The sequence below is a fragment of the Eucyclogobius newberryi genome, unplaced genomic scaffold (genome assembly GCF_026437365.1).
Source record: "Eucyclogobius newberryi isolate DKJ021-1_F unplaced genomic scaffold, fEucNew1.0.hap1 SCAF_8, whole genome shotgun sequence".
Lineage (NCBI taxonomy): Eukaryota > Metazoa > Chordata > Actinopteri > Gobiiformes > Gobiidae > Eucyclogobius > Eucyclogobius newberryi.
The window spans coordinates 28,936,369-28,950,822 of record NW_027316500.1 but is presented as its reverse complement, the minus strand read 5'-3'; the positions used below and the strand labels follow the sequence as shown (position 1 = coordinate 28,950,822).

Genomic DNA, 14,454 nt, shown 5'->3' with positions numbered 1-14,454 from the left:
CTTAGAGATAAGGTGAGGAGCTCGGCCACACGGGGGGAGCTCAGAGTATAGCCTCTGCTCCTCCAGCTGAGGTGGCTCATCTGTTCCAGAGCCTCCTGGGCGCCTGTTTCGGGCATGTCCCACCAGGAAGAGGCCCCGGGGAAGACCCAGGACACGCTGGAGGGACTATGTCTCTCGGCTGGCCTGGGAACGCCTCGGGAACCCCCCGGAGGAGTTGGAGGAAGTGTTGGGGAGGAGGAAGTCTGGATGTCCCTGCTTAGACTGCTGTCCCTTAGACCCGGCCCCGGATAAAGCGGAAGAAGAAGATGGATGGATATTATACACACGATCTCATGTGACGTGTTTTATTGTAGTTTAACAGGCCAAAATCGTTCTACTCTTTTCACCGCTCTTTTGCCAATCCCTGTAAATAGATTATATACTGTGTGTGTTTTATTGCCCTTATTGTGAAATGCACCCTGACATTTCCCAACAGGAATGAAAAATAAAGTGCACAAACCCGTATCTTGGAGCCAGCGGCTATGGACAACATTTAGTCTTGTTTTCTATCTGAGGAAATACAATTAAGCAAATGAGGCAGGAGCCGAAGTCACTTACAAAACACTTTCTGGAAATAAGTGAAGAATGCAGCGACATAATCAGATCAAATAATCACATTTCATACACAGACGTTGGCTTCACCCGAGACATCTTTTATAGCTCTTATTTAATACAGCTCGGAAATTGAGTTTACATTTTAATGATTTCAATTCCGACCCTTAAAATATGGTTAACGACTTTCTCAATATTCTCTGGTGGGATTTGTGTCTGTGAACGTGCAAACCTTTGTGATCATGGACAAATATGTATGGAACAGGACATTTTGGAAGCACTTTACTTTATATTAATGGTAGTAGGTTTAAATGTGCACTCTTTTCCCTTGTCCCTATGGAGATGTTACAGAGTTGCTCAGAATGTTCCACAATATGACATTAAATGTGTAGGGGAATGGAGATGGACATTCCACGGCCAGATAACAGAAAATCTCTCTTTGAACATTGAGGGTTTTTCGTTCTCCCTCTGTCCCTCACCGCAGGGGAGCCGCTGTGACTTTTTTGATAACAGATCTTCTTCTCCCCACAGTCTTGCAGGAGGACGCCCCGATGAAAACTATGTTTTATGTGATTATGCCATGAATGTTTGTCCGAATCAACTCCCTACACCGCATGTTTCACCTTGTGTTACGTATCTTTCCACTGTTTAAGGTTTTATATTCCCAATGCTTTAACTCTAGCGCCCATCACAGGTGAAAGAAGATGTAAAATGTGTCTACCTCAAGAAATAATGTGCACAAACTGCCAAAAGTGTTTAACGTGTAAATGTTAAAACAGGGTTCAATGTTTTTGCCATTATTATTTACGTTACTCCAGTTTTATTTTCTCGGCCAGGAAGTTTTCGCTGTAGCGCCCGCCCCTTTCGCTCCCAGCATGCCCTGCGGGCCAGGTCTCAAAAGGACGCTCCAAGCTAGAAACGCTCTCTTCTCTTGCGCTTCCTCTTCTCTTCTCTCTTGGAAGCCGTCTCCACGGACCAGCCTTTCACTTTTCCTTTGTCTCAACAAAATCCGTCCGTCACGTGGTCGACAAGGCCATGCCAGCCCTGGACTCTGAAACCACCTGAAACTACCTGGAACTACCTGGAACTAAGCTTAAGCGCTAAACCGGACAGAGACTTTCTTTGCTACTTCGTTTCTTTTTCTTTTTGAAGTAATCTACGCCGTTTACGTGGATCAGCGCTACGTCCTCATCTGAGTAAAGGCCGCGTGAGGAGCTAACACGCCGCAAAAGCGTTCTACCGCTAAGGAACTCCCGGACATCGCCTCCGTTGCCACCGGCGCCAAGGACCTCACAGCACGTCGCAGCAAGGCCAGCACACAGCTTCCCACGGCTTCATGAACCTTCGCCGCCACACCGCTCCACGCGACGCCTCGCTACGGACCTCGTCCGCGGACAAGGACCAGTCGGACCGAGTCTCTACAGAACCGTAAGCCGAATTCAGAGTGCGGTTTCTTTTGTGGCGTGATTTGGGTAGAGCTCAGCTGTTCCTCCTCCCTTTTAGCTTCTCACTTTCCCCCTTTTTGATATAGATTAGCATAGACACGTTTGATTATCAAAGGCAAAACCCTGGTTTAACATTATCTGCATGAAATTTGCTGTTAAATCTGATATAACATCACCTGTGATTTACCTGTGCGCATTCCTGCTCCGGTGTTTTTGATTACCCTTTTGATGAATAAACTACACGAAAGAGTTATTGACTATTGTTTGTTTGAATAGACTATGTGTAAGTCCCTGAATCGTGAAACACCCTTCAGACCTTTTTAACGAGCGCGATTAAGGACCGTATCTTAGCTCTTTGGGTTTAACCCTGGTGCCCCGTCTTGTCTCGTTTCTGCTAAGAAATCTCCCTTAATCATAAACTGAATACCTGTAGTTTGAGACCCTACAAATGCATCTATATGTATCATACAGTATGTGTGAAGAGGTGAACTCACTCACTGTAAGAATGCAGATGTTTAGCTTTTATTTAAAGGCATTTATTTACAATATACTATACTACCTTATAATAACACCACCTTAGCATTAATAAAGCATGAACAAAGATTCATAATGAGCATAAAGGTTTATTAAGAATTATTCAGGCAAGATTATTTGTTGAGTACAATTTGTGTGCTTCACACGAAAAAATGCATTAAAATCATGACAGAAATCACAAAACAGAGATGTTTTTGTCAGAGATGTGTTTTGGTGCTAGGCCATGGAGAGACTTGTACACAAGCAGAGCTGCTTTAAAGTCTCTTCTCTGAGCCACAGGGGGCAGTGCAGAGACCTGAGAACAGGACTAATGTGATCGTACTTCCTGGTTCTAGTCAGGACCCGAGCAGCAGCGTTCTGGATGAACTGCAGCTGTTTTACAGCTCGTTTGGAGAGACCAGTGAGCAGGCCGTTACAGTAGTCTAATCTACTGGAGACAAACGCATGGATAAGTCTCTCCAAGTCTGGTTTAGACACTATATTTATGATGTTTTTAGATGATAAAAAGCTGCTGATGTTATTGATTTGATGTGGCTGTTAAAGTTCAAGTCTGAGTCCATTATTACCCCCAGATTTCTAATTTGGCTTGTAGGTTTTAGAGCGAGACTCTGGAGGTGACCGCTAACACTTTCTCTTTGTTTCTGTGGGCCAAAAATGATTATTTCAGTCTTGTCTGAGTTCAGCTGGAGAAAGTTGTTTTGCATCCACAAACTGATCTGTTGGATGCAGTGACAGAGTGAATCTACTGGTCCATAGTCACCTGCCGACAGTGAAACATAGATCTGACTCGTCTGCATAATTGTGATAGGACACATTTTCACTGTGTATCAGCTGACGGCAGCATGTAGAGGTTGAACAGAAGGGGACCCAGGACTGACCCTTGGGGCACTCCACAGGTCATGGTCATGTGGTCTGAGACACAGCTACCAATTTCAGTACTTCCTGTCTTCCAGATAGGACTTCAACCAGTTTAGGGCGGTGCCAGTGATGCCCACCCAGTCCTCTAGTCTCTGTAAGAGGATCCCAAGTAGGCGTTAAACGAACAACTCTCACGTCCGATATTATGAAGAGGCTCAAAGTCTCTTTCTATTTGATCCAAAAATAAATAAATCACATATACAGTATAACACCTTAATTTGAAGTTCTTTTAAAAGTAGATTTTTAAAATGTGTTTCCCGCACTCAAAATACTTTCACTATACTCCTCTGAAGATTTATTTGTATTAAATGTATCTATCTTTTTCCTTTTGTTTAGTTGCTTTGGGGGACAAACTTGCCATAACTTTTGAATCGTATATAATAAATCTAATGTGCGGACAATAAAGGAATATCTTATCTTAATTTTTTGGTCTTATGTTTAATTCCCTTAAATGACTGTCTGTATCCCTTCAGAATGCCACATGGCTCTTCTCTTTGACCTGGTCCAGAACCAAAAAAGTATCGCCCGCCAATCAGACCTGGACAAGGACAAGAGGTGAGGAACTTTGTTTGTACTTTATTAAAGGCCCTGTACATCACTTTTTCAGTAGTAGTAGTCGCTAGTATTCACATGCGTTCATTTTTGTGCCCAGCTTTACGACAGCTTCTTTCAGATGGCTCAGTCAATCTGCTTTCACCATTCAGCTCTTACCTCTGAGTTTGTGGCCGATCGACATTGCGCAGCAGTCGGAGATGGTGTGGATGTAATAATATAATAGATCCATGGGGTAAACAGAGGCCGAGGCGCATGGCACAGCGGCACGTGTCAGCGGCAGCAGCGTTGTAGCGCTTGAAGCTAACTGTGCCTAAATATCCGCGGTTCCTCTTGAGCGCGGGGCAGGGAGGAGGGGGCGTGTTACAGGTACAGAGTGCTTCCTGGAGGAGGGGCTTAAACACACCCGGGGTGAGTTACACAGGGTAGGCCTTGTTTGTCTGCCCATCCGAGGGGAAGGATAGAGACTGTTCTCTAGCTTAAGGCAGCAGGAATCAATCACAGATATGAGGCACCAATAGCACTGTAAGAAGGTTAAAAGTCTATTTTGCATGATATGGGATCTTTAAGCGATTTAAAGCCATTTACTGGCTGCAGGGGGAATTACACACAGTTTAAGATAAACATAGATCCATGATTTCATTGTGTTTGAAGCTATCCGCGCAGCAGATCGTGATTAGATGTGAGGAATTCACAGAACAAGGCAATGATTTATGGCAAAGTGCAGCAGAGACTCCTCTCATCACGTCACAGATTAAGAAAACATCAGTGTTTCTGATGCTCGGAGATGCTTTGAGAGCAGAGTGTTTGACATGAGTGTATTCCAGCCCCGGACACCTCGCTCTGGAGACGCCTCTGCACACCGCTCTGCTGCTCAGTGTGGGAGGAGTCAGATGCATCACTCTCAACCAATGGCACAGCAGTTTTCACCGCAACACCAAAAACATGGCTGCCGTTCTGGACGGTGCGTGAACCAGCAAAGACAATCTGTCATATACTGTACATTACCAAGAGTTTTGGTCTAAACTACAATTTAAAGGAATTCTCAAAAGGGAGGTCAAGATTATTGGGCTATTGGGGCGATAATTGTGACTGTTCAGGTCACAATATAATATAGAAAATAATAATCTTGGGAATCATAGTCAGCAACAATGACTGTTTAAAACCAGGCTGTTTATGTCCCAATATCATGACTTTTTCATTCAGAAAGTTTCATTTCATAAAGCTAGTGAGTAATGGTGACTCACACTCACAATCATAGTAACATAACATAAATGTGATATTGTGACATTCCTAATCCTCACGTGGTGTTTCGTAGGCCTTCTTAAGGAAAAGCAGACCTCAGGACAAGTCATCCACTCGCTGACAAAATCAAGCCGCACTCCTCGCTCGGCCAAAGAAAAGATGATCACATCACATGGTACGTTCTATATCACGCTCTTTACATCCCTCGTCTCTAAATCCCACCTCTGCAATATTACTCTTCTACTGGCATCCAAATGTTGCTAAGTGGAATATCCCCGCCACCTCTGGCAAATCAAATCTTCACAATAATAAATGCGGCTTCGTCGGATACAGAAAGCTCTTGTTTTGGTGCTGGGAGGAAGTTAATATAATGATAACGTTTCATTTCCTTTTTTCTGCAGATCACAAGCCGAACATGACTCCTGCCGATTACACCTGTGTTCTCTACGGACTCCCAAACCTAATAGTGCAGTGAGGTTCATTTCAAGCATCCTCTTCTGTGTTTGAGAAGGTTTATGTACGGAACTAAATGATTCTGACATATCACTGTCCATTTCCTCCAAAAATAATAATATTGGTAACATTTTATAAGAAGGAGACATGAAATCATACTTTATCATGCAAGATTTCATAATATATTCAGGCATAAATGAGTTTTCCGTTAATATATTAGCTTTTTTGTGTAATAATTGTGCTGTCATATAAAGTTAAAAAGCATATTTGAATCTTTAGCACAAGGGGGCATAAGGAGACCCTAGATTTACATTGCTGTAGGTGTAAATGTATCATAAAACAATATTCTTCAAACACTGATCATTTAAAGCGTAAATAGAAGCAGAAATAGTTCAAATATTTGAGTCGGAAACATTGGCTAAAGTAAATCATGTCTCACAATGTTCCCCAAACGTGTAAAACAAACATTCTTCTAAATATCTGCTTTGGAAACAAAAATCATACCCTCATTATTTGTGTTAATGGCAATCAACGGGAGCCACAGCGTCGCGCCATCACTTCTATTCAGCAGTAATGAAACGGCAATCACACTCCTTTCTGCCTCTGCATAAGTGATTCCTCCTTCAAACACTTCTCAAACCTCTTCTGTTTAAGGCGGATTCCGTCTAAACCTCTGTGTCTTAACCTCCTTTACTCCACTTCAGAGGAACAGCACAGCCCTTTTCATTACAATAAATTAAGCCTGTTTCGTTTTGAATTACGATTTGTTCATCAGGCTCCACGAGGAGGTTCTAATCCAGGATGTTTGTTCAAATATTAATTAAAATGGGTAAATACGGCCTTAAGGAATCCTGTGACCTCCGAGTCTTATTCATGCTTCCCCAGGATCTTGAACTCTTTCTGCACACGCTCATTCAGTTGCATTGGTTTGTATAGTTAGTTATAGAAGTGACTCTCTACAGCTAAAGTCTTATACGCGACCTCTGACCTCAGAACTTTGACAGGACTGGAGCAGGAAGTGACCGCAGAAGGACCAAACCCTTCCCCCAGTTCAGATCAAGCGTTCCTCCTTAAACAAACTGAGACACTGCTGTTTTAGAAGTTGGAATAAACGTTTCCAAAAATAACTGCGTTCAATTGGAAACAAGATCAAAATGAACTCTCAGGAGCCATTTTCTCTCCCAAGATGAAAGCCAAAGCTCAGCTAAAAGTCTCTTCTGTTTTATTGAACAATCATGTGACTGAAGACTTTGCTCACATGATGAATATAAATAGTGTATTGTCAATATTCTTTGCATTGATCTGTAAATGTCTCGTGGGTGTTTAATCTGTGGTAACATGGCGACCATGGCGACCAGCACAGATTTCATGGGGAAATGCTGCTGCTGAGTGCATGAGGATGTGTGCTGATTGGCTGGACATCGGGGGAAGAAGAGAAACACAAGGGGACAAAGACATTCCAGAGGAACCAGGGGAGCTAACTTGACTCTCTCCCCATGAGTCACAGCAGAGTTCCTGTTGATGTGATTTGGACTGAGATACATGAACTCTCAAGCAAAGGAACTTTTTGCCACTTTTCAAGTCCACAACCTTTTGGATTCAGGACGATCTTCAAACTGGCCTCAGCTGTGGATCAGTGGAACTTCTTTCTCGTCAGAGGACTGAAGCCTCAGAGTCAGAGAGAATTCAGATCAAGCTGCCTTCATCTGTTGCTAAGCAGCCTGACTTCTCCAGAGACGACCCGAACCCGAACCTTAACCCTAACCCTAACCCGAACCCGAACCTTAACCCTAACCTTAACCCTAACCTTAACCCTAACCCGAACCTTAACCCGAACCCTAACCCTAACCTTAACCCTAACCCTAACCCTAACCCTAACCCTAACCCTAACCTTAACCCTAACCCTAACCTTAACCCTAACACTAACCCTAACCTTAACCCTAACCCTAACCTTAACCCTAACCTTAACCCTAACCTTAACCCTAACCTTAACCCTAACCCTAACCCTAACCCTAACCCTAACCTTAACCCTAACCTTAACCCTAACCCTAACCTTAACCCTAACACTAACCCTAACCTTAACCCTAACCCTAACCTTAACCCTAACCTTAACCCTAACCTTAACCCTAACCTTAACCCTAACCTTAACCCTAACCCTAACCCTAACCTTAACCCTAACCCTAACCTTAACCCTAACCTTAACCCTAACCTTAACCCTAACCCTAACCTGCTGGATACTCGGGACCCTCGACTGAACCTTCCGCTTCTGGTTTTATCTCACACACATTTCACAGTTTGGCTCATAACATCTCCTTAGTATCACTTTAACACAACTAGATCTAGAACAATTAACAATAATACCATGAATTATTTGCATATTCCATATACATATTTATGTTTCATTTTAACTGACCGCACCGGACCGCTGAGGTCTCCGGCAAAGATAGACTTCTTGTGTATTCTTCAGACCCACGTGGCCCCCGGACCCACGCGGCCCCCGGACCCACACGGCCCCCAGACCCACGCGGCCCCCAGACCCACGCGGCCCCCAGACCCACGTGGCCCCCGGACCCACGCGGCCCCCGGACCCACACGGCCCCCAGACCCACGCGGCCCCCAGACCCACGTGGCCCCCGGATACAGGACGCGTTGACTTCAAGCTCAGAGCACAGTCGGGCGGAGTCAGTGTACATAATGAACCAAATCTGGTATTTTTAAAGGATTTACAGTCCAAACATTTTTTTAAATATAACTTAGTATTGACAACATAAAACTTTTGTCTAAACTCACAATTGGAGTAAAGTACGATGTCTTAATAACTTTAAGAAGTAGCCTTTTATTTCTACTATTACCCATCTCTCGGGTCCTTGATGTACTAGTACAAGATGTACTAGTCCTATAGTAACTCTGCATATGCCCATTCCAGAATTGAAAAAGAATGAAAAAAGCAATAGTGAAGAATCAAAAGTAAAAGATGTTGCGTTGAGCTGTTTCCGGGTGACGGCCCTGTCGAGGTTTTACAGTCACACGATGTCATTTAAAGAGTGAAGCTGCGTCTGAGCTTGTTTGTGTTTTGATCCAGGTCAAATGTAGCTGTGGGCTTTGGGCAGATGGTTCGTCCTGCTGCGCCTCCAGATGATGTTCAGCCTGTGAGTTTCAGACGAGCACTGGATCCACTGGATCATATCATGTTTAACACACACCAAAAACATATTCAGGGAAGCATTTCCTGAAAATGAACAAGAATATTGAGCTTTTTTACAATTAAAAACTCTGAGTGTGAGCGTCAAGATACAGTTAATAGAAATCTCATAAATAAGGAAGATAAAGATCTCTATGGCGCATTTTACAAACAAAAGCCATTTCTAAAACGCTGCTCCGCCCCTTCAGATATGATTTAGTTTTTCTCATTTTTGTGCCGTGTTAAAATGTCCTTTAAAATCCCATTAAATCAATAAATGAGATGATATGTCAAGACAGTTGTACTCTTTTTTCAGTAGAAGTTTCACCAAATACCTTTTTACTCTAACTTGAATCCTTTCTTGGACCTACTTTGTACTTTTACTTGAGTAATCATTTTGAAGTAATGTCACTCTTGAGTACCCATGTTGGCTTCTCCACCTCTGTGTACGACCAACATTGTATAAACTTGAAAGAAATATGCAACACTGCGACTTGTACCTGATGATGCTCGTTTCATTATGTTTGAAGTCTATTTACCTCTCAATGCCTCTTTGGAAAGTAGAAAAAGCCTGTTTTTGCTGCCACTTTCTGGCCTGTAAAAGATGCATGAAAAGCCAAACATGGAGCATATTGTGAGTGTGTTTGTGACGCACACAACTGACAGGCGAGGCTGGAGTGGAGCGAGGACACGAGCTCAAGGCCTGGTCCTGTGGGGCGGAGCCTTGAGTCAAGTGTTTTACATACGAGACAAGTCACTGTGCCATTTCCTCTGAGCACAGACCACTAGGTCAAATACTATTATACTATAGTTACTGCATACATTCTGTACAATATACTAGCAAGGCAGTATGTTGCAATGTAATTAGTTTAGAAGAAGAAAGAAGGTCTTTATTATTATATTATTGAACTTTAACACAACATATTTTATTTGTTTCTTTATAAGCCACAAAATTGATCAGCTTGACCCTGCACGTATGACACAGAATCTATGTTCACTAAATAAGATAAGATAAGCCTTAAATAATCACAAGTAATGGTGGGTGGACATATGGGATAGGTGAAAACAGAAATTCAAACATTACAACTCGAGCCTCAGCAGCAGGACAATAGACGAATACTCAAACATGCTTGTGTCAATCAAAGTACAACTTTCTGTAAACCAACGATGAGGGAACACTGTTATAACAGTGTTAAAACAGTCTTATAACAGTGTTAAAACAGTCTTATAACACTATTATAACAGTGTTATAACACTGTTATGTTAATAACATGCTTCATTCAAGTCAATATTACATCAAATGTCTCCTTTAAAGGGGATTGTGTAATTGGTGGTGGTGATGTCATAAGTGCAGCTGACAGTCTGCCCCAGGGCAGCTGTGGCCTTTATTAGAAATGCCCTCTGGACGTGATGATTGAGTTCCTGTTGTGTGAAGCACTTTGAATTCAAATGAATCTATGCAGTACAGTACAATACTGTGAAATACTTTTGCAATAATACTACATACCTTTTGTTGTACTGTGCAGTACAGTACAATACTGTGAAATACTTTTGCAATAATAGTACATACCTTTTGTTGTACTGTGCAGTACAGTACAATACTGTGAAATACTTTTGCAATAATAGTACATACCTTTTGTTGTACTGTGCAGTACAGTACAATACTGTGAAATACTTTTGCAATAATAGTACATACCTTTTGTTGTACTGTGCAGTACAGTACAATACTGTGAAATACTTTTGCAATAATAGTACATACCTTTTGTTGTACATCGAAGGATTCTGCCACTTTCTAAATACATCTCATTCTAAATATAAGACGCTTCAGCTGCTGCCGCTGCAGTTTGACCCACAAACTGTAACTTAGCACCATCTGTGTATCTGGGATTAGCTTCATGACTTCTTATTGATGCTGAGTGAATGATTAGACCAAAGATCTGATGTTTTTTAAACTTACTTTTGGAATGTTCTTCTCAAAAATGGCAATAGAGTAAATGTATTAAAAGGATAAACCTGTTGATCTTTGCTCAAACTGAACAGCTCCTGAAAGTTTATTCATGTTTCTGTCCGAGTCAAATTAAACATGGAAATATTGTTGCTTGTTTAGTTTCCTGCATGTCCTTCCCGCTCTCATCCCAGGATCATCATCATTTGAGTAAAGTAAAGTTTTACGTAAAGTTCTGTCCATAATGCAGATTAAAAAGCATCTAAAGTCACAAATGTTATAAAGTGACACCCGGTTTTGTGGCTCTGAGACGGGTGCTCCTCGTGTTTGTCTGTATGAGAGTAATCCTTTTATCCACAGTCAAAATGTAATTAGTCAGAATAATCACATCAGCGCTGCACCAAGGCGTCTCTCTGTATGTTTTTCCTTTATTTGATTATTTAATGGGTGAGACGTGACGAGAGTTTAGTGTTTCTTTTTACGTAGAGGGCAAATCACTCTAATTTGTCCTTAAACTTTTCTCTCACGGCTCCTAAACCGAGGTATGGAACCACTGGAGGTCCACACGCTCTGACCTAACACACTCTGACAACGTGTGACCAAGTACAGAAGCCCTGGAGGGACATGTGTCTGTGAACAAACCTGTTGGAATGTCTTCCTCTGCTTCAGTGGTTCTCCGCCTCAGGGTCACATGATCGTATGACCAAATCATAGACATACAATGCCTTTCGTTTTTCCTTTTTTTCCTGATTGTTATTTCACGTTTTTTCAAACTTTAACCTGAACTAACATGTCAAATTTATAACAATGTATAACACCGGGCCTCATTCAAGAGAGTTTCCTGAGAACATGCTCGTAACTTCCACTATAAAGGAATAATTGAGGATTTTTGGAGCCAAGTCTGAGTCTCATTTCCTGGTGGCGTGGACAGCCAAGTAGCTCTCTCACATGTCAATCATTCCCTGCGTGCTACTGCACACCTGCAGCCTCGTTTCCAGCATAGCAGCACGTTTCCCTGGCTCCACATGTGTGGTTGAAATGCCGCTGTGTGTTTAGCGAGTTCCTTCAGTGAACAGTGCTCGAGCTCAGAAGAGACGGAAATCTGCGTAAACGAGAGATGATGCGATCGGTTGTGCTAATAAACAAACGCACGTGTTGAAGCGGGGCTGTTGCGAGGTTTGGTGGTAGGCGGTGTCTTGGAAACAGCAAGAGGGTGGGGGGGTGAGTCTGGCGAGTGTGCGCATGCGCATTTAAAAAAAAAAAAAAAACAGTTGCTGATTTCTCAACTCTGCAAAAATCCTGTATTATTTCTTTAAGAAAATGCTAAGAGAACATGAAGCCAGATTCCCTCTTAAATGAGAGTTGCTAACACCAATCAGAATCAGAGAAGGTTTATTGTCATTGCAGTGAACACAACTCACAAACACAGGAACTTGCTTCGGTGATACGATGCAACATACAATGATGAACAATCATAAAAACAACATATGGAGTCAAATAGACATGCATTGAAGAAAATATATTAAAATATACTATAAGATAAAAAATAGGATTACTATGTACACAAACTTTACAGTTGAATTTACATATGTTGTGCAGGAAGTGAACAGTGCAGTGAGTGATTAAATTATGGTCAAACTATAGTTAAAGTGACAGTGTTCATGAGTCCAACGGCCGAGGGAAAGAAACTGTTCTTGTGGCGGGAGGTTCTGGACCGTAGCCTCCTGCCTGAGGGGAGTGGCCTCCTGCCTGAGGGGAGTGGCCTCCTGCCTGAGGGGAGTGGCCTCCTGCGAGTGGCATCCTACCTGAGGGGAGTGGCCTCCTGCCTGAGGGGAGTGGCCTCCTGCCTGAGGGGAGTGGCCTCCTGCGAGTGGCATCCTACCTGAGGGGAGTGGCATCCTACCTGAGGGGAGTGGCCTCCTGCCTGAGGGGAGTGGCCTCCTGCCTGAGGGGAGTGGGTCAAATAGTCCATGTCCAGGGTGAGAAGGGTCGGCTGTGATCTGATCTACAGAGCGCACAATGCGCTGTAGTCTCTGTTTGTCCCTGGCTGTGGCTCCAGTGTACCACACGGTGATGGAGGAGGTGATGGAGGAGGTGATGGAGGAGGTGATGGAGGAGGTGAGAATGGACTCGATGATGGTCGTGTAGAACTGCACCATCATCTCCGCTGGAAGTCCATCCTCTGCTGGGCTTTCTTGGTGAGGGAACTGATGGTGGGTTTCCACTTGAAAGTGAAATGCTTGTGCCATTCCCCAATTCTGTGTAATGTTTATGGTCATCAGCTTGATGCTTTTAGGCCAATCTACATTTGAGAATGTCCTCTCAAACTGTCATAGAAAAGACAATCATAACGTGTGTGTTTAGCCTTAATGCACTAGAATATGCATGTGTAATACCTGTTCATATCTCCGTCTCTAAACTATTCCGCTGGGCCTGGTGCAGACGCCGTCGTCGCTGTCTCTGCATGACATTTGAGATTAGATTATCATATTCACAGGAATCAGAAAAACTGCTGAGGTGGAATCTCAAATTGCCAGATAAGCACATAAATGTCATAGTCTTCCCCTCTGCCACAGAAATAAATGTGTTTACTGTTTGTAAGTCAAGTATTTTAGTTTGTATTATAATATATATATAATATTAATATATATATATATATATATTTGAGGGAGTAGACAACTTATTTTACTGATAGCAAACATGAGAAAAAGAGCAGAAAGTGTTACAAGGTTTGACTGAGCGCTGAACGTCCGGCTTCAATTCTTTGTCTGAATAAAACCCGTTCCGTGCATAAAAATTCCCACATTTGATGCTTTAAAACTGCTGAAAAATGTCTTGCTTTGCCCTTTCCTTCCTCCTTCAGGGGAACAGAACGCTCTCACTGCAGCTTCACCTCCACAATAACAGCATTCATCTCATTTACATTCACAGTAACAGCCTTCACACTGCTGCTGGTTTAATACTCCGGGGCTGGTCTCCACGGCGATGCAGACCCGTCCCGCACTGGGTCAATGCATCCTCTCGGCTTATTACACAGAGACCCCTCCTATTCTTCTTTTTAATAACTTGACTTAACCAGCAGGTCCCATTGAGATTCAAGACTCTGGTTTGCACGTGAACACAATCTCCGCGGTGCAGGAAATCACAACATATTACATTATAAAAACGGCTCGCTCAAGACAAACATGAACAATACTCGAGCCTCACACTTTGTATCATTTTCAAGTGACATTACAGCTTCCAATTGGAGGTCTCCCGCGCTGTAAACATTATGGGCCGCGGTACAATACAATAAAGCTGGTCTCTATTCACAGTCGTTTCACCTGAATGAGAAGATTTATGGACCGAAGGACAGATCAGCACCTGCAACAGAAGTATATAGTTTCATATCAGCCAAGGATATATGAGTAAGTATGTTTAAAGTGCCTATTCCCCGTATTCCAGACGAAAACAACGGAAGTGCAAATCCGTAGCTGTCGGAAGCAAATGTGGGCGGGGCAGAGTGAGGCCAATGGCAGACGAGTTTCAGTGAATTTATGAACACGTTGATATTGAATAAAATAAATGCGTTTTTTATTTACAAGCGCGTT

The 14,454-nt window shown here is 42.8% G+C and overlaps 1 protein-coding gene across 1 annotated transcript in view; it reads left to right on the top strand.

The window, feature by feature from the left end:
• The window catches only part of cfap46 (cilia and flagella associated protein 46), a 108,087-nt gene extending 102,313 nt beyond the window's left edge, over positions 1 to 5,774 (top strand). The window contains exons 55-58 of the mRNA XM_072436325.1: positions 3,962 to 4,043; positions 4,868 to 5,004; positions 5,359 to 5,460; positions 5,687 to 5,774. Of these exons, the coding sequence (XP_072292426.1) occupies positions 3,962 to 4,043; positions 4,868 to 5,004; positions 5,359 to 5,460; positions 5,687 to 5,760 (395 nt within the window). The 3' untranslated portion in view covers positions 5,761 to 5,774. The remainder of the gene's footprint in view (positions 1 to 3,961; positions 4,044 to 4,867; positions 5,005 to 5,358; positions 5,461 to 5,686) is intronic.
• Positions 5,775 to 14,454: the final 8,680 nt, after the last annotated feature.